The 21,570-nt window shown below is 40.1% G+C and overlaps 1 protein-coding gene across 1 annotated transcript in view; it reads right to left on the bottom strand.

Moving 5' to 3' along the window:
• LOC126396964 (phosphatidylinositol 3-kinase regulatory subunit alpha-like) overlaps positions 1-21,570 on the bottom strand; it is a 169,172-nt gene that overhangs the window by 50,145 nt on the left and 97,457 nt on the right. The window contains exons 3-4 of the mRNA XM_050055371.1: positions 15,634-15,708; positions 15,177-15,254 (exon numbers count right to left, since the gene is read on the bottom strand). Of these exons, the coding sequence (XP_049911328.1) occupies positions 15,177-15,254; positions 15,634-15,708 (153 nt within the window). The remainder of the gene's footprint in view (positions 1-15,176; positions 15,255-15,633; positions 15,709-21,570) is intronic.

Raw genomic sequence — 21,570 nt, 5'->3', positions numbered from 1 at the left:
TACTTTCACACCGTTTGCCTTGACAGTACACAATGTGTTCGGTGGCAAAGAAGCACTCGTCACTTTCACCAAATACCTCTGTGAAGACGCTGACACACCTCTGCAGCCAGAAGCTTTCAGATTTTCACCTCACGTCCACTGTGCATGAGTGTGTTAGTGTTTGAGTGTGTGTGTGTGTGTGTGTGGTGTTGCACTTCTTTGCTCCCCAGCTGACTGTAAAAACACCGGCTTCTAATAGGTTATTGACGGGCGCTGGAGGAAGATGATGACATCACCTCCAACCAATAGCAGGGCCGGCACTGACACACGAGAGGGAGGACGGATGGGGAGGATGGAAGGATGGAGATGGAAGAAAAGGATGGAGAGATGGAGCAGAGGAGCTCTTTTAATTTGTGTTTTGCTGAACTCAGCGGCTCCTGTCACAGAGGTAGGGAGGAGGGGGAAAAGGGATGGTGATGAATGAGTGAATAAAAAACGCGAGAGAAAGAGATAGAAGATGGGAAGGGAAGAGAGAGGGAGAGACTGAAGAGTACATAAAGGAGATGCAGTGAAATAAAAGATTATTTAATGGGTCCGGGGCTACAGATTGGTTGATTGGTTGTTAACGGTGAGCAGTTAATGGTTTGGAGAGGAGGATGGGAAGAAAGAAAGTATGTCTCCATCTATGTGGACCATGAGGTGGGTGGAGAGGAGAGAAGGACGACAGAAGGAGAAGAGGATTCTTATTATGTCTGTTAAAGTTTGAAAAAATATTACAAAACAGGATTGCGTGGGTGAGCTGCAGACTGAGGTGTAGCATGTCTCTATATGTTTACATGCATATACAACAAGTGTGTGTGTTGTGTATGTCAGAGCGTACAGTTTGTGTTGAGGACAAAGTGTATTCTGCTACAGTCTGAGCCAACATGAGTCATCGTTTCCAAAACAGAGACTGCCCACTCTGTGCCTGACAAGTTGGCACAGTGTGTGTGTGTGTGTGTGTGTGTCTGTGTGTCCGTGTGTCTGTGTGTGAGTGTATGTGTGTGTGCTTGTTAGCACATCCATGTAATCATCATACAAATTCTAACTAGGTCAAAGTGAACAGACACACAAGATGCAGACACACACACAAACACACACACAGAAACCCAGCAGTGATGAAAATGCCCATATGCCCACTTATTCACACACACACACACACACACACACACACACACACACTTGCGTTTCCATACTTGTGAGGACACTCGTTGACATAATGTATTCTCTAACACACTAATCTTAACCTAAACCTCATTCTAGCCGTTATTCAAAAGCGAACCCTCAAACAGCCCTATAATGAAGTGAGGACTAGACAAAATGTCCTCATTTCCCAAGCTGTCCTCACTCTGTAAGGGTCCCCTCTCTGCAAAAACCTCACTTTCCAAAAAAACTGGTGCAACTTTTCAAAAATGTCCTTACTGTCAAAAAATTGCAATTATTATCCAAAATCTCCCAAATTTTGATAAATGTCCTCACAATATCATATGTCCTCATAATTTCCAAAATGTCCTTGCTTTCTGTTCATTTTCTATTCTCATTTTCTAAAATATCCCCACCTTCCTAAAATGCCCTGACAGTCAAAACATGTCTTTAATTTAAAAAACATGTCTGCACCTTGCTGTAATGTCCTTAGCATTTAATTATGTGACCACTTTCAAAAAATGTGTGCACAGTCAAAATACTATTTCACTCTCTGCAAATGTCCTCACTTTTTCAAAAATGTCCTCAATGTCCAAAAAATGACTCCACTTTCCACACATGTCCCCACTTTAAAAAAAACAAAACAAAACAAAACAAAACCAAAAAAAAGTCCTCATAGTCCAAATATAATTTCACTTTCTGTAAATGTTCTCACTTATTCAAAAATGTCTTCACTGTCCAGGAAATGCTCTTTACTATAGTCCCAGATTTTCTCTGTCCACACATTATTAAATGTCCTCATATTTTCTAAGATGCCCATGGTTTCCAAAATATGTCCTCACTTTCTACAAATGCCCCTACTCTCCTAAAATTCTGTCTTAGTAAAAACATCAACTGTCTTCAATTCCAATAAATGTCCATATTTTGCTTAAATGTCCCCCATGTTCCAAAATGGCTTCACTTTCCACAAATGTCCCCGCTTTTTAAAAAGGTTCTCACAGTCCAAATAGTATTTCACTTTCTGCAAATGTGCTCACTCTTCCTGTCCAAAATTCTTCACTTTCATAAACAAATTTTCCTAACTTAAAAAAAAGGTTTTTCTTTTGTTTTGTTTTTAAACACGTCTTCACCCTCTACAAGTGTTCAAAATTTTCCAAAAATTTGCAAAATGTCCACACTTTCAAGGAAATGTCCTTGCTATCCAAAATGTCTCCACCTGCCAAAAAGGTTCACTTTTTCCAACATGTCTCAGATTTTAAAAAAAAAATGTCTTGACTTGCCAGGATGTTTTCTACTTAAAAATGTCCTTTTTGTTCAAAAATGTCCCCACTGTCCAAAATGTTTTCACTTTCCACAGATGCCGTCACCTGTGAGGTCTAAAACTCAATTTGGTCCTTACAAAAATAGAAGAACAATCCCACACACACACACTCAGAGTTACTGGGCCAACACACTGAGTGATGTGTGGGCACGGCAGAACCAACCAGCTAAAAAAGGCTAGCTATCACCATGGCAACGTCCGGGCCGTGTACCAATCGGAGGTCAAATAGATGAGGTAATGTTCTAGAAAGCTTTCTGAGCCTGTGTGACTCTCACACACTCGCATGCACACACACACACACACACACACACACACACACACACACACAAAGATCAATTAGGCAGGATCTGTGGAACAGCCTGAGAGTTCCTGTACGATACAACAACTCCCTGTTACATAACATTATTCCATAACTCATGCAGCACAAACACACAACAAAGAGACACAAAGCACTGCAGCAGCCCTGATACTCGTCCTGCAGAATGATTGATGTTGCATCATGTTCTAATAATGATCTATTAACATACCAGACCAGTTCTGCTGAACACTGATATACTGTAGGTCATTAACTGCAGTATCTGCATTTTACATGCAAAAAAATATCCTCTTTTTGTTGCCATTTGACAATGATGCTGATAGGATTTGTCTGTTGAATAAATGGGCAGATGTGCGTATCTCTTGGTTAAACTTTAACCTATGTATTTGAAGGTTCTTTTAACCCATTTTATGTCACTGCAGTAATGAAGTCAGTGAACATGGACAAAACTATGGAAACAAGGCACCCCATGTAGCAGGGGCCCGGGTTCGACTCCAGCCTGTGGCCATTTCCTGCATGTCACTCCCCCTCTCACTCCCCCTTTCACACTTGTCTGCCCTGTCGATTAAAGGCTAAAATGCCCCAAAAAATATCTTTAAAAAAATAAAATAAATTAAAAAAAAAAAAGAAAACTATGGAAACAAGTTGTACATTTTTTTATTATTATTTTGAATTCCTTTAAGATGTACCTGCAGACACACAACTTACCAGTACATGTTCTGAATAAGCTGAGGCTCAACATGGTTATACCCTCACTATTATGTACACATGTACAATCTGTTGCAATTCAGTACAACAACTTGGCCATGAATTCTACCTTTACTTTTTGTTGACATTGCCGTAAATGTACAGATAAAATCAATGAGGTCAAAGTGTAAGGTGGTGTTTTAATGGGCTGCACTATCTTGATGTGTTTCAATATTTTTTCCTCTCCATTTACACACGTGTGGGGGTCAGAATATTAGAAACACCTCTCAATATAATGCAAATCGTGACTAACCATGACTCCAAGGCTAAAACACAAAATTGAAGACAGAATCAATACAACAAAAAACAAGAGAATATTTTAGCCGTGATAAAGGTAGACTTTATGGTAGAACAGTTGTATTAGACTGTACAGGTATACCCCATAATGGAAAGAGTCATAGGCCTGAAAATAAAGGAAGTGAAAACTTAGACTGTATTAAAGAAGTAGATGCAGCCACACTGGCATCACCCATTGGTTTGTGGACAACCATTTTGAAGTCTCAAATTTGGCTGTTACCATCCTGTTATTTGTTTGTTAGTTTTTTGTTCGTTTTTGTTTTTCTTAAGGCAGAAGTGACCATATGGACGAGAGGGTGGAGCTGAGGAGGATATTCATTGCTGTTGAGACAGAGCACATTTAAGTCCCACCCACACCAGACGGGGAAAACAATTCCACATTCTCCATTGACTTTTATTGCATGAAGGGGACCCCTGAGCTCACGTCTGCTAGCTAAGAACACTAAAATGCCTAAAAGCTGCTGTGTGGTGGGATGGAAACTAAGTATTTGTAAGCTGCCAACTGAAAAGCTGATCTTTTAAGTCATAAGACATGAGGCATCAGCAGGAAGATATAGGAAAACTGTAGGATCCTAATACTCAGTACGCCTATGAGCAGCAAACATTTTGCTAATTTGGCAAGACAAACTATAGAAGCTGAAGCCAACTGAACCATGCAAGGCTTGATTTGATCTTAGGTTAACTGACAATCTTACCTGGTGATTCAATCAAATAGTTGTCAATGAGAAAGTATGATCAGGCCATTTAGTGGTATCATTTCCCCAAAATAAACAAGGTATAGAGACAGGACACTGATTCAGACCAACAATATTGAGTTTGTCAATGTAACTTTTCTTCTTTGGTAGATATAAGATGCTAAATCATCCTTTGGCATGTTGAAATCCAATGTTTTCACTAACTGGAGGCATATTGTTAGTGTTTTAGTCCTTGGTTGCGTGTCAGAGTACCAATTGTTTTCCCTTCCAGTGGGCGTGGTTTTAAGAGTGTGGAGTATTGCACTCTGTCTCTGTGCCTCTAAACTCAATCATCACCCAATCCATCAATAATTTATTTGTCACATGGACTCACACGGGGTAAAAAATCCAGTTAAATGTGATCCCACCAGCTCCTTTAATTTGTGCACTGTAATTAAGTCATTTTTTGTGTCTTCTTACATCGTTGGTTGCTGCTTTATTACTGTCCGTGTTTCTGGATGGTTCTAGTAATCCATGGTTTCTGGCTGTGGAATGATTTAACTGTCCACACATCCCGACCTCAACAAAATGGGCAGCACCACTCTGCAGCCGCCTCTGCAGCTGCCTCTGAACAGTGCACAGCAGTGATTTACAGCAGGAAAGGGACAGCACCTCACATTCCCATCGTCATACTAGTCCTTATTCAGTGTAAAGCACATACCTCCGTTCCCTCTCTCGCCAGGGTCATCTGCTCTGTCAGATCAGCATTTAGAAAAAGAGCCTACTGGTTGAAAGGTGCTGTCCAGGATTTAGTTTCTAGTTTCGGTCAAAGGATATTAAATTTCCTGATATTCCGCTGGAAACTGATGTGGCAAGGGGTTGTCCAGCTTATTTTCCAATGTCTGTGGCAGGATGCTTGTTCATCTGATGCTCCATCTTTCCTCGATGTCAACTGATGTTTACATTTGAAAATCTCGACCTGGCTTGCTAGCAGCTAACAGAAGTCATCAGGAGAGTTTACAGACTGACGAGTTGATTTCCACATTACAATGAGTGATTCGCAGCCACATGTCACCATGGTCCAACCGCAACCAAAAAAAGCATCACCAAGACTTGCGAAACAGACATAAGATCATAAATTTAGCCCAAATTTAGCTGGCCTGACAGAGGCAACTGGTAGCAATTTGTCAATCATAAGGTAGCCACGCTCTAAAGCATGGCCTGCTTTACTGTCTATTTTACTCTAAATAGAACCACAAATTATGAAATAAACATCATGCCACATTGAAGAAGACTTGAAATTAGGGATTGAGACTATAAACCCATCAAAAAAATGTTTGCTGAGGTCATAAATCAAGTGAGAAGTGAGTCATTTTATCATGGACTTCTATACCGTCTGACTTTTTTGGAACTAGTGGAGTTGCCCCCCATTGGCCATAAGAGGGGATGTAGGTTGAAGGCACTTCCCACATTGGCTTCACTTTCCAGACCAGGAGGCTACAGTCACTTCTTTTATACGGTCTAAGAGTAAAAACCAAGCAAAAAAAGGCTACAAGTGTAAAGGTTCAATTTACTAATCTGAGATAAGTGTTGTTGCAGTGTTTCCACTGAAGCAACCATTAGGCTACTGTAGAATTGTTTGACTGCACGCAAACCAGGATAAAGAGAAACGTTACACATGGGCAGACTTTTCTCCTGTTAACCTTCCACCTCACCTACCTGTGCAACTCAAACAGACACTGTGACAATGAGAAAAGACAAAGATATTTCTATATGAAACAACGAGCAAAGACAAAGAGACATTTCTTTTTCTTAATCTTTGCTCTCACACTGCCCTCCCTCACACATCACAGTCATCAGACCATCCCTCTCTGCCCTCCAACATCTAAACCAAACTTTTCCTTCCTGTGGGTTCACGTAACATCACAGCTACATGTCGGCACAAATCTGCACACAAGCTACCACTTTTCATATATATTCCATAGGATCTGTCAGTGTCTATCAGACCACTAACAGCACATAAAGCCGGTGTGACTGCGGGATGTCAGCGGCTGCATTTCTCTGCATTTTCCATCATAACGTGCGTAGGATTTCTCTCATGCAGCCCCCTTTCTGTCTCAACATATATGTGGGTGTGCGTGTCAAGTCTGCATGCTAAATTCCTCTGAGTGCCTACATGTCAACTCCTTTCAGTCAATTACTTTGAGTATGTGCATATCTTTGGCCCCATGCTGACCTCCCACCACTGCCCAAGGAGTATCTCTGTATGTGTGTGTGTGTGTGTGTGTGTGTGTGCCTTCTTCTACACTAAATCTATTCTTTATACCTACTAATACTGTATTGGATTTGTGGAGTTGTTGATGTACTCTGGAGAAAATTGGATGAGCACTGAGAAAAATACTTGTCATAACAACTCATTTATTCACATTTTGGGTCTTATGATCCCAATCTTCTGGATAAAGCATATAAAGGGAAAACCCCTGTTTCAAACAGTCTGGGTTTGATTTTCATAGTTTAAAGCATTACTTGAAAAATACAACTTGAGTCAAGAGTTTAAAACTGAACTCCAAAATATTTCCTCCTCTCTAATTTACAATGTGAATGTTCAATAAGGAGCAGTAGACAGCCCATAAGTCCATGTTATATTTGCCAAGAAAGAGCCCTAACTGAAACCAGTGAGCAAACCCTTGGAAATTTTAGGGGAATTGTTATTAATATAGATATTGTTATTATTTTTTGTTCTGAAAAGAGCGCTAAAAGGTTGGATTTCCCCCTCTGCTCTCATCCTCTGGATTCTTTAAAGTGATGACAGACTGACTGGGTCAGAGCTTTGTGCACTGCTCATGGCTCCTGGCAGCTCAATAAATCCTGTTGAATATTCACTTTGAATTCTACCACACACATCTAAACCTGTTCTGTTACTTCTGTTAAAAGCTAGGGATCAATCAATTATCAGCCTGGCCGATTATTGGCTGCAATATTTAGCATTTTTATAATTACCAGACTTGTTATTTTCCATTTGACAGCCAATAAAAGAAGTTAAAAATTTGCTACATTGGCTCTGGTGCCACCACCTATCTCTGTCACCAGTCTGTAGCCTTGCTCAATGACCCACCAACAGCACTATGTGATCAACACTGAAGGCTGCTGTGTCACAGACGGCAAAGTCAAATGCAGACTGGAGCTACTCCAGTAAGCAAGTGGAGCTATGTGTAAGGCAGCAGATAGAAGTTGTCATAAACATCACAATCCAATACAGTGAAGTTGCAAAACACCTGAGTAACATTCTGCTGATAGTCATAGTAGTTATTGGATGTAACTTTAGTTGTATGAGTACAAAAACTGCAAGGAGAAGAGAAGGGGGAGTGAGACAGCACCTAAACACGACGAGTGAAGAGATTATCATAGTTTACAACCCCGATTTCTAAAAAGTTTGGAAACTGTATATAATGCTAATAAAAACAGAATGCAATGATTTGCAAAAGCATATTGACCTATATTTAATTGAAAACAGTACAAAGTCAAGATATTTAATGTCCAAACTGATAAACTTTATTGTTTTTTGTAAATATACACTCAGTCTAAATTTGATGCCTGCAACACGTTTCAAACTAGTGGGGACAGGAGCAACAAAAGACTGGAAACACTGTGGAATGCTTAAAAACATCTGTTTGGAACTTTTCACAGGTAAACAGGTTAATTGGTTATAAGTATCATATCTGGATATGAAAGGAAGCGCCCTTGAAAGGTTCACAAGCACGGACGGTGCATGGTTTACCCCTTTGTGAAAAGCTGCATAGGCAATTAGTCCAACAGTTTAAGAACAATGTTTCTTAATTCTCAGTTGCAAGGAATTTAGGGATTTTCACCGTCCACAATGCATAATATCACCAAAAGGCTCAGATAATCCAGACAGATCTCTGCATGTTAAGGGCATGGCTTAAAACCAATTTTGAACGCCTGTGTCCTTTGATTCTAAATTCAAAATTCTGACTCCAAGATTTTCATTTTTTTCTGCAAATATATATTTGTTCCAAATAAGGTAATTGGTCTCCTTGATTACTACTTATTGGTTGTAGAATTGGCTCTTAAAAATATACATCGGTCAACCCCTGTTAGGAAACTTTGGGCTTGGTTTGTTTAAACAACATTATATCCAAAGTATGCCATAAATGCTGAACTGGATCAGTTCAATATGATCCATCACTTCTGGATTATTATTTAATAACAGTGGAAACAAGTTTACTCCACCTCACCGAGGAAAAACTGCCTGTTTCTAACGTCTACATGACTTGATGTGGTAGATATTATGTATGGTATGCTGGCTTAAGGATATTCTTCAAACTGTTTTTGCAAAGTTGGAAACATGGGTGAGTCTCTTTGAAAACGGTGATGCACTGATGATGCAGACCACCACATTACAAAAACTGTTCAATCAGCAAGTCGCCCCTTTCTGTCCATGTGTACTCTGGATTTCAGTGACAACTGAACTGCAGGTGTCAAAGTTACAGTCATTCATAAATTAGTTGAATGACAGAAAAGTTACTTTAATGTCTTATTGAAAAGCAAGGTAAACGTGGTCGTGGACTAAACCAACATTCAAGAGTGAAAACAGAGTGAGGCACAGGATAAGTCTAAAGATTCCATTTACATGTGCTGCTGAGTTAGCATAAATAAGAGCAAAGGTTTCTACCTCATGTACATGTTCCATCATACAGGTGTGGACAAATGAAATGTCTGCGCTAAATAACCCTTTTCCTAATCACTAGTTTCATATTGTAGGTGACAATACATGTTTCATTTCTTTCCTCCCTCCCTCCTGTCTCATCTCTCCTCCTCATAGTGAACTCTAGAGTCTGATTTTGTGAGTTCCCCACCTCTCTCCCAAAATAAAGTGCGGAGTCAGAGCACTCCCTGGTGGTGCCAAACCTGAACTTCAGCAACTCAAACTTGGCCAACTTTTTTTTTGTCTGAGTGATAACGCCCCCACTCAGCATCAGCAGTCTGATATGACCACGACAGTGTCAGCACGAGTTAATGTTGGTTTGAATACACAGAGGAGAACAGGAGATGAAATTTGGGCGCTTTGTTGTTGTTGGGCCACTTGTTGCTTCTACATTATGTTACCAAGCAGAGATTTAAAGCACTCAATATTCAGTAAGTGTCGCTGCTTTTCACTGCAGCAGAGAATCTCAATGCACCACATCAATACACATCTCTAAGGTCTGTCTTTCTTACTTTCTTAGTTTTTCACACTTTCACAAGTGGAATCTGTAACACTGCTGGCTTTATTTATCGGTTAAAATAAAGGCATTTTGTCTTCAGACACATACGTGTCGTGTAAATGTCTATTATAGCTCTATTTAAACATGACAGGACAGTTGTAGATAGAATCACAGTAAGTGCATGATATTTGGCACCGGGTGCATAAGAAGGAGCTGTGATACTGAGTTATAATTCTGATATGAAGGAAGAGGAGTGTTCTCTGTTCTCTCACAGGCTGCATTAAAGGGATAGTGCACCCAAAAATGAAAATTCAGCATTTATCTACTCACCCATATGCCGACGGAGGCTCAGGTGAAGTTTTAGAGTCCTCACATCCCTTGCGGAGATCGGCGGGGGGAGCGGCTAGCACACCTAATGGCTGACGGCGCCCCAGACTAACGTCCAAGAACACAAAATTGAAACCACAAAATATCTCCAACATGCTCATCCGTAGTGATCCAAGTGTGCTGCAGCCCCGACATAAAAAGCTATTTTGAAAAACGTCATATGAACTCTGTTTTTAGGCTCACTGTAGCCTGTAGCTCTAACTGCTTCTCTGTGCTTCGCGCTCACGTGTGCGCGCTCAGGGTGATCGGTGATGCACGGTCTCTGAAGAGCAGCAGTCTCGTCAGTACTGATGTCCAGATTCTCAAGTGCAGGCATCGCCAATTCCCAGTCTGAGCAGCAAAGACTTTCCTCATCCGTTGGCATTGCTTTGCATTTGAAACAACTACACCACCAGGTTTCCAGTGCTCGACTCCGGTATACTGCGGCTGGCTGAGAGTTAGGCTCATGAGCTGCGGCGGCTGCTTCGTCCAGTAGCCTGAGTTCCGTCCATATACTCGGGCTCAAACAAATAGGGCTCAACAAAGAAATGCTGTTCCTCCTCAATTTCAAAGTTTTCAGACATGTTGGGCTGTCCTTTGCTAAAAGACCGTAGTGCAAATTATCTTTTAGCTACTGTGGTTACTGTTGTCTCTCCCTGCGGTGCACGTGTCACGTGATGTAAACACGGGTAAGCAAAGCTCATGCTTTCGCTGGTCTCGCGCAGGCGCGCACACGTGAACGTGGAGCACAGAGAAGCAGTCAGAGCTACAGGCTACAGTGAGGCTAAAAACAGAGTTCATATGACATTTTTCGAAACAACTTTTTATGTATCACTTCATCAGGACACTTGTATCACTACGGATGAGCATGTTGGAGATATTTTGTGGTTTCAATTTTGTGTTCTTGGACGTTAGTCTGGGGCGCCGTCAGCCATTAGGTGTGCTAGCTGCTCCCCCCGCCGATCTCCGCAAGGGATGTGAGGACTCTAAAACTTCACCTGAGCCTCCGTCGGCATATGGGTGAGTAGATAATGGCTGAATTTTCATTTTTGGGTGCACTATCCCTTTAATGATAAAACTAAAAACTTATTCATCCTGCATCTCCTTGGTGGATCCCCTCCTATGCTTTCCCATCATTATTTATCATTAGAATAAAGAATTCTGCTGCCTCATTTATAAAGTCCGACAGCATTGAAGCACAGTTAAAACAGATGCTATCTGTCCCTCCAACATGCTGTTGGCAAAACAGTGCTGGAAATTTTTACTGTTAGCACTGATCAATGTTAACGTAGAAAAGGACAACTGTGCAATACCCCATGCCCCCTCCCTTCCCCTGGTGTTCCCAAGGGGTATTATTGTTGGTGCCATCGTCAAAAAACCCCCAAAAAAACAAAAAAAGGATAATTTTCCTCAGAGCCTACAACTACCAAGCAAGTAGAGCTTCCACAGTCAGTTACTTTGGCTGTTCTACCGTCTGCCATTTTCACTACTGGGGATTGTAACTGTAAAGAACTTACACTGATAATCTTTGGTAACTGGGAATAGCTACCGAGGAAAACAACAGCTCAGTCCTCTTCCTGTTTAAACTGTGCAATGGTTAACGCACTTCTCTTGTGCCATAAATCAAGCTTTAATTTTTAGGGGAGGTCATATCTGGCAGCAGACAGAATTGCATAGTGAAAGCAAGGCTTATAGGCAACCAATCTAAACGTCAATGGTGTCACTGTTCTACAGACATCACATTGTGCAATCAACATTTACATCATAAAATTAAGTTAAAGCAAAAACTATTTTCACTTTAAAATGGGAAGACACTGTAAAGCTTTATTAATCTTGTACATTTTGTTTACTCACACTACGATTTAATCAACCTTTCTGCAAAACCCCAACCTGATCAATTGACTTCCAATCAATGGGCTCCATGGATGAAATAAATATAATATACTAAATACTAAATACTAAATATAGGCATGGAACAGCGGGTCAGTTGCCATTGTCAATTCCAATGAAGTTTATTCAGTTTTATTTTCACTCTTGCACTGTTAAATTGAAAACACATTTAATGACCAATCTGACCTGAGGAGAATCTCTTCTACAAGCTAAAAGGCTCATTCACAATGTCTGTGGTTAAAATACTAATTTTATTTAAAAAAACTAGTAAATCCCTGTGCACAGCAGCGCAGTGCTTCTTCTAGGTGCCAGCTGGTGCAGGATAAATCACAGTCAAAAGTTCAAAAACTTCCAGCACACACTAGAATATCAGGATTGACACAGAGTTTATTCAAAAATGTTTAAAAACAAAAGGAGCGAACAACGCGTTTCGCATGTTGCTTCATCAGATTCGCTCTTGATTGTCATCAGGTATGTGCTTAAATAGTCAGGGCAAGTAACAACCAGACAATCAGTCAATCAATCAATGAGAAACAAATACAAAATACATAACCTAGCTGTAATATTAAAGGGAGAGTGCATACAATATAAATAGAAATAGATATCAAAACAGTGATACAAGAAAATACTTTACAATTGCACAGTTCATCATCTGACAAGTCTCAACTCTAATTTTGAGGTAGAGTGTGAACCATATAAATAGTATAGATCAAAAAGGAAGAAAAAATGTTTTTACATACTTGTTAAGACCCATTGCAATAATGAGATATAAATGCAAAATACATAATCTGGCTGTACCAACTCATATAAACAGCGGAGAGTGAGTACAGTATAAATAGTCAAATAGTCCGATTTTTTTTAGAAATACATATCAAAAACAAGTGGGCCAATATAAGAGATATAAACAAAAGAGGAGATACTCCAGAAGTTATAGGTTATACCACAATCTACAATATCTACTCAAGCATTCCTGTCTACACAGGGAGAGGAGGGGAGGGGGATGTGCCAGGAGGGGTGAAAGTAGCTCAACTTTCCCTATAGATTAGCTGCAGACACAGAAGCAGAGAAAAGTTAGACATATAGTAAACTTACAAAAATGGACTTAAGTCTAATGTCTCATTTAGTCCATGTGGCTCTAAAGAATTAAGGGTGTGTATCCAGTAGGCTTCTCTCTTCAATAGCTGTTTAATGATAATAGGATTGGGATTAACTCTCTCAATACCTATAAATTTAAGAGAGGCGGCCGAACCATGATTTCTGTCCTTGTAGTGTCTTGCAATAGCATAGTTCATATTTTCATTTCTTATAGCTGCTTTGTGTTCAGCTATTCTCAGTTTGAATATTTTCATTTCTTATAGCTGCTTTGTGTTCAGCTATTCTCAGTTTGAGATTACGTTTGGTTTGGCCCACATATATAAGTCCACATGGACATTTGAGCATACACCACATGTGTAGAAATACAATTAATGAACTCTTTGATTTTATACTTCTTCCCCGTATGTCATACGTGTTAGAACAATGGGTGCATCTGCCACACCTATAATTACCATATACATCCTTAGAAAGCCAATTAGTTTTCATGTCAGGTTCTTTATACATTGATGTAACAATAGAGTCACGTATGTTTCTACCTCTTTTGTAGCAGAACCTTGGCATGGAGGCAGAGATATGCTGCAAACCGGGGTCACATTTAAGTACACTCCAGTGTTTTTTAATAATGTTCTCCACCCTCCCAGAGATAGTATTGTATTCAGACACAAAAGTGACTCTGTTGTCTGCAAGTCTACAAGATGAGCCTAAAAGTTCCTCTCTATTGAGAGCTTTAGATTTGTTGATGGCTGTATCAATGACGTGGTCCTTGTACCCTCTGTGGACAAATCTTGTCTTCATTTCTCTGGCTTTAACATCAAAATCATTATCTTTATTGCATATACGTTTTAACCTAACAAATTGTCCATAAGGAATGTTGTTTATCATTTTCTTAGGATGGTAACTTTCAGCATGTAGGATAACATTTCTATCAGTATCTTTTTGAAAAATAGAGGTATCAAGTTCTCCGCTTTCATTTTTAGATATCAACAAATCCAAGAAATGAATTTTCTCTTGACTATATTCCATAGTAAATCTTAGTGTAGGATAAGTATGATTAATATAGTCACAAAATCCATGAAGATCCTCCTCATTAGATGTAAAACACAAAATCACATCGTCAATGTATCTCTTATAAAACAAAATGTTTTCCAAAAAGGGGTTATTGATGAATATATACTTCTTCTCCCACAGCCCCATAAATAAGTTAGCATAATTAGGGGCGAAGGGAGAGCCCATGCTTGTCCCTTGAATCTGTAAGTAGTAGTTTTTATTGAAGTTGAAATAATTACAACTCAAAATAAATTCTGTAAGAAAATAAAAATTCAACTGGCAAATCTTCTTCCAATTCTAAAAAATGTTGCATAGTTTCAAGACCACCTATATGTGGAATGTTAGTATATAGGCTTTTCAAGACCACCTATATGTGGAATGTTAGTATATAGGCTTTCCACATCGAGAGTTACCAAAAATGAGTCTTTAGGCACTTTCAAACTAGACAGTAATTTCAAGACATCACCAGTGTCTTGAATGTAAGAAGGCAAAGTCCCTACAATATCCTTAATGAAGTGAGAAAAAGAGTTGAGACTTGTCAGATGATGAACTGTGTAATTGTAAAGTATTTTCGTGTATCACTGTTTTGATATCTATTTCTATTTATATTGTATGCACTCTCCCTTTAATATTACAGCTAGGTTATGTATTTTGTATTTGTTTCTCATTGATTGATTGATTGATTGATTGATTGTCTGGTTGTTACTTGCCCTGACTATTTAAGCACACACCTAATGACAATCAAGAGCGAATCTGATGAAGCAACACGCGAATCGCGTTGTTCGCTCCTTTTGTTTTTAAACATTTTTGAATAAACTCTGTGTCAATCCTGATATTCTAGTGTGCACTGGAAGTTTTTGAACTTTTGACTAATTTTATGTTCTTTGCACATAAGAAATTCAGTTTGTAACCTCATGCTGCTATGGCACTGCCATTAATGTGACAGCATTCAGTTGAGACTTGTGCCACGCTGGAGGAGTTTCAAATGATCACATCTGATTACATTTCTGTCCTTAAATTTATCTACTGGATGGTACCTGAGTCTAGTGCCTGCCGCAGCTCTGCAGGTCCACTGGAGGCTGGAGGAGCTCGATACAGAGACTCATTGTTTAAACCTGCAGGAAAAACAGAGGGAGAAGAAAAGAGAGGGGGTCAGCTGAGAAAATTGCTGTGTGTCAGCCTCAAAGCATGTGTTTTCTTCTGACAAACCAATGTCATGTATTACATATAATGTAAAGGCTGCTGTTAGGGGTTACTGATGTTACATTTAAATTACATACTTCATACAGTCCTGCTGAATTATAAAAATGCATCACCAGTTGCCCTAAAAAAAAAATATATATATATATATATATATATAAATATATATATATCGGCACAATTCTTTCACTTTAGAGTCAGGCTCGCTGTTTCTCCTTCTCCCTCTTTATGCTAAGTTAACCATATCCTGACTCCAGAATCAAACTTAACACACAGATGTTTCTATTTTCTCACCGTGTTTCTCGATGGCCTCAATGAGTCTCCAAATAACCACAGGAGCTGCTTCAGACAGAAGCTCTGCTTCCACACCTTAGAGAGAGAGATCATTATATTTTATTAGTTTTCATTCAAAAAACAACCATGGCTCCCTTTATATTTTTTTTCTTACAACACCCCCAACTATTTATTCATTAATAATGCACAGTAACTCTATCATTAAGTTTTAATGTGTGTGCCTTCCTTGCTTTGCACAAACAACTTAACTATTGCACAAAATAGTTAGCCTAATATCAGCCAGTGATTACAGCATTAACATCATGAGCGTTTTCTCAGTAATTCCTACATCCATCTATCTAAACCGATGAACCAGAGTATGTGTATGACTCATCTGCAGCTTGTTCACACAGTTTCACATGTGAAAGTTATTGATAAAACATTAAGCATCAGAGCTGTAGGTGAAATCTACTGCTGGATACTGGACATGTGGCAGTACTGCAATGAAATGGAAAATTTCTGAATCAAGAATGGACAAACTGGCCATGCAAATAATCAGATATCCGCATAAATTTCAATATAGTGCATATGCCGCCTGACAGCAGCTAATCAGCTGGAGTGGATGTGAAAAGGTTAAGTAACATGTGGGATTTGATTACAGCCCACAGGCTGCTGCAGCAGCTGTCATAACATCCACTATTGGGAATCAATTAGACCGAAGACAGACAGAATTCTCCAATTAAAGATTACTAAGTGCTCAGCTAATGCAGGATGTGTTGTGATGCTGGAGAACAAAGATGATGAAGTTGAGATGAAGGAATCACAATCACACATGGGAAACACAAGATTGTTTTTTTAACATCATAAATCTAGTACAAAATGTGACTAGAATTGTTGTAAGCACTTTGCAGAAGTTGTTGTAAAGTAAGTGAAAAAGAATGGCTTTGTTCATTCCTCAAAAACAATCATTTGAATTTTTTGCACTCGATCTTTTATTTAGTGATAGAGACCAAAACTGATAGAAAAAAATAAAGCTGCTTTCTTGGTCACCAACATTTTTAGAAACCATCAGCCTACGTCACACCTTGTGAATTCAGAGTGATCAGAACTTCACCTTTATGACCATTTCACCTACAAATTTGAGAGCAGAGCATCAGTGGGCCAGCTAACTTCTCATGAAGTCAGTCCAATCTGACACAAATGGGACAGAGAACAGGACGGGAGCAAAGAGAGAACAGGACATCATCTGCATAGAGAGAGTCCCACAGACATCCGACTTCAGTCCTGCACATTCTACAGGATTACAATATCAGAAATTCCTTAATAAAAGTTGGTATTCAAACAATGGATAAGTATGAAGAAATAAAGGCAAAAAGGGGATGGAATTAACTAGAGGTTGACCAATTTATTGGTTTGGCTGATTGATCGCCACCTATAGGACGTTTTACAAGCTATCGTTATGGGTGGAACTTGCCTCCGATAGTGGCCGATGGCTGCATAGCCTTCACCAGCTACATGGGGACAAAGGACAAAGATCACAGACTGGAGCTGAAGAGGGGAGGGTTGTGTTAAATAAGCTGTGGGTACAACTGTTTATTATCATTCTGTGTTCATTGCCTGCATGGCACAGCGAATAAATTGAGAGTGACTGTATCAGGGAAGATCTATCTATCTATCTATCTATCTATCTATCTATCTATCTATCTATCTATCTAAATTGCATCGTCCCTATCAAATAAAATAATGGGGAAAAAAACAGATTTATATATTATTTAGCCACGCATTACTTTGACTTAGATGTTCAGACGCTGTCAAGAAGTTTTGGCAAGGGGCAGAGAGATATTAATTCACTTATTCCAATCACTTTTCCTTTTCCATTCTATGGGTTACAGTTAAGCAACTGACAATAAAACTCATCGCTGTAAAAATATTTTGCATTAAAAGCCTGCTAGGGAAGAACAGGGCATATCCTTTAAGCAGCCGGATGTGGGATTGCAACTAATAATTATTTTCATAATTGATTCATCTGACAAATAATTGTTTGGTCCATAAAATGTCAGAAAATATCATGAGCTGTCACATTTTAACAGAACCTAAAATGATCTTCAGTCCTTCAGAGCCACAAAGATGTACAGGTTGTTATTATGTAAGACAAGGAAAAGCATCAAATCCTCACACTGGGGAAACTGAAAAAATACACCTCTCTAACTAATCAATTAATTGTTTCCACACTCTAAATGCAAGTGTGAAACATGAAGTGCCTGGACTTCATTGATGAAGAAGAACTGTATTACAGTAGTAAAGGAAAAAAAACACTCAAAGTAGAGAATAGAATGATATGATCGACTCCTACATTACAGACTATAACCCTAACCTTGTTTCTTCTTTAGTTATTACACATCGTAATATATAGCCTTCCTGTGTGGTCTAATCCATATCATGGCTCTCACAGCATCTCTACAAGTGTACCGTTAATAATCTGTTCTTTTTTTCTTTGTTCTATCTCTACTTTCTTCCTCTATCTTTCCTACCACACGCATGTTTTCTTTTTTCCTCCCTCATTTCCTCTTCAACTCATTCTCATCTCTCTTTTTCCTTCATCCTCTTAATCATAATTTTTTCCCACTCATCATTTTCATCCCTGCTTCCTCTCCTCTGCTCACTTACTCTTTCTCACCCCCTCTTCCCAGCTCTGCTATTCCCTCGCTCTTTTGTTGTGCGGTTGACAGTGGTGTGATATATCACAACACACATACACAGCCAAGTGACAGTCATACTGAGTTAAATGACACTTGTCCTTTGATGCTCACACACGCACGCACGCACGCACGCACGCACACACACACACACACACACACACACACTTGCATAAACACATGAGCCAATAATCCTATTAATCTTTTGTCCAGGAGAAACAACAAACACATATCTGCTGTGTTTACAGGTGTACAGACCTGTATCTGCTGCACTGATTGTGTTTTGTATTGTCTCAAGTGTGTGTGTGTGTGTGTGTGTGTGTGTGTGTGTGTGTGTGTGCGCGTGCGCACGCAATGAGAAGCGGCAGAGGAATTTCCGGAGATATAGGTCGTTAAATGTACAGTGCTTCCATTAACGTCACTGTCACAACGCATCAGAGAGGCAATATCTCACCCAGAGGAAAGAGAGAAGGAAAGGAAAAGAGAGGAGAGGACAACTGGAAAGACGAAGAGAAAATAAGGACAATAAAGAAGAGGACAAAGAAGAACAAAGAGGACACACAGAAGAGAAGAAGACAAAGAAGAATGGGAAGAGTGGGACATAGAAGAGGAGATGAGGAGATGACAGGGCAAAGGAAGACAAGAACACAGAGACAGAAGAAGAGGACAACAAAAAAAGAGGACACAAAGAAGAGAGGAGAAAAGGGAGAAGAGGACTAAACAGAGGGCAAAGGAGAAGAGGTGGAGAAGAGGACACAAAAGAGAACAAGGAGTGAAGACAAGACAAGACAAGAGGAGGGACAATAGAGACATGGACAAAAAAGACAAAACAGGAAAGACAAGATGACAAAGGAGAAGAGAACAAAGGAAAAGAGAAGGAAGAAAAAGGGGATAAGACAGAAGAGAGAGGAGACAAGAGGAGGAGACAAAGAAGACAAAGAAGACTGGAAAGAGTAGGACATAGAGAAGAGGAGACAGGAGGGCAACAGCGAAGAGGACAAAAAGAGACGAGACAAAGAGGGAAGAGAAGAGCTGCAGATACGGAACAATGAAGCTGAGCAGTCGTTGAGCTCTGCAGATCAGCCTCCTACCAGCTCCTATAGGGGACGTATGGAGCTGCGCACAAAGACCTAAACACTGACACATCAACACACACACACACACACACACACACACACACACACACATTCACATAAACAGGGAGACACACTCATAAGCATTTAGTAAATACTGTACATACACAGCTGCGACAGTGAGACAAAGAGAGTGTGTGTGTGTGTGTGTCCCATCAGTCACTGAGGTGTTCCGTCATTAAAACATGCTCCATTGCATTATACTGCATAGACCCTATACTGCACTGGTAAACACACTCCTTCTCACTGTCATTCCCTTCCTGCTGCATGAGCACAAAGGGACAGAAACTCACATGAGACACACACACACACACACACACACACACACACACACACACACTCACATCTGTGTTCCCCCGACAGAGAGCTGTGGTCTCCGATCAGCAGTGTTTGAAAATGATTTATTGATCAGAGGAGTTGGCATTATGAAGTAGACCCTGAACCGCTGCTCTTTTCAATATAAAGTGATAATACACACACACACACACACACACACACACACATGCACACTTGTACATGAACCCGAACATCAAGATAGGAGTGTGAAGCTATAGATTGAGATGTCTGCATTACACAGATGAAACGTACGGTGCCTATGGGGCTGCAGATAAGTCACATATTAGGATATTCTCTTGATGTATAATACATCACATTTAGGTCAAATACTTAAACACAGAGTATGAAAGGGGAAATTCATTTATTTTTTATGTTCACGGGAGATTGTAAGTAAGTTTGATCTTTATCTGGAGTCCCTCTGCACAGTCTCTGATCTTTTCTCCTTCATCTCAGTCTGACGGGAGAGCTGCAGCAGGCAGGCTTCAGTCCTGCAGTAACATGCAGTGACACAGGGGGGCAGCTGACTCCAGCCTGACTGGACAGTACTCTGGCCTTTTATCTGAGAGCTGCTTCAGAGGGACATCACATTTAGCAGTGAGAGGCTCACTTCTGTCATTTCAAAAAACTTTCCCCACAAGTTGCTTTCCTACATGAAAAGGCTGACTGAAACCAGGATCAGCTGTGATATTTGAGGGTTAACTGACTTTGACATGTGCACCGCACAGACATTATGTGTTCATGTATCAGTATCGTGTTTGGCATGCTTCGATGGTCAACAGAGGTTCCAAAAATTCTGAACTTTCTTGTTGAACTGAGGTCGTATGCGATTTCACTGAAAATTTAAGATTTATACTGTGTTTAAAGATGGACGATATGGCAGTGCCCCAAAAGTGAAGCTGAAACATCTGCATCGCCCCCTGGTGGCTGGCTTCAGCATAGAATTTTAAGCCTGCCCCCTCCATATTAAAAAAATGGGACATGGGGCAAACTAAAAACTCAAAGTACACGTCAAATACATTTTTATCGAAAGATGGTTTCTGTCATTTACGTTAGTTTCCAGACCTAGGCCTAATGTAGTTAACAAGCTAACTGCATTAAGGAGTTGCTGTGAGCTGTAAATGCACCACTTCTACACATAAGGCAGAAGATAACATTAATTCAGAGCCTGACCGGGCAAAGCCTCTCATACTGCAGGCAGCTGCAGAGGTAGCAGCCTGTCCCAAAGAGCAGCATGACAGTGAAGAGAGCTCATTTCCAGCAAAATCTGGGGACCAAAATGTCTCCAGAAGTAGCCTACACTGCACACTGACTGAAAAAACAAACAAAGAAAACTTGACTGCTCAACAATGCAATCTCAGTCAACTGAGGGGACTGATGGACTAGGCTGGGTTGAGGCACAAATTTACAAATTATACTCTGGTTTGGCGCACCGGGCATGGTGCTTCAAGTTCTTTTTAGTGAAAATAAAGTGTATAAATACAAATGATGGACCTACTGTCTGTGTCGGGGTGCTTCTTGAAAAGTGCTGGGAGTCAACAACAGAGTCAAAAGCTGACTGCTAAGAAAGCCTGGTTAGCTTGTAGCTGGGCTAGTTATAACATTAGCTACTATGTACATAGTCTGAGTGGGCGGAAGTTCGCTGCATAGATCAGCCTCTCATTGGGCGGAACGAGCCACTCGCTGAAGTCCCGCCCTACCACCTCTGGTTGTGTAGCAGTTTTCAACCATTTTCAACACATCCTTTACTAACTTTTGCGGTGTTTGATCTTGCGGGGATGTAGCCATTTTTCTGC

Source organism: Epinephelus moara, chromosome 10, assembly GCF_006386435.1.
Source record: "Epinephelus moara isolate mb chromosome 10, YSFRI_EMoa_1.0, whole genome shotgun sequence".
NCBI lineage: Eukaryota > Metazoa > Chordata > Actinopteri > Perciformes > Serranidae > Epinephelus > Epinephelus moara.
The sequence above is the reverse complement of the archived record's forward strand: the minus strand, read 5'-3'. Positions and strand labels throughout refer to the sequence as shown.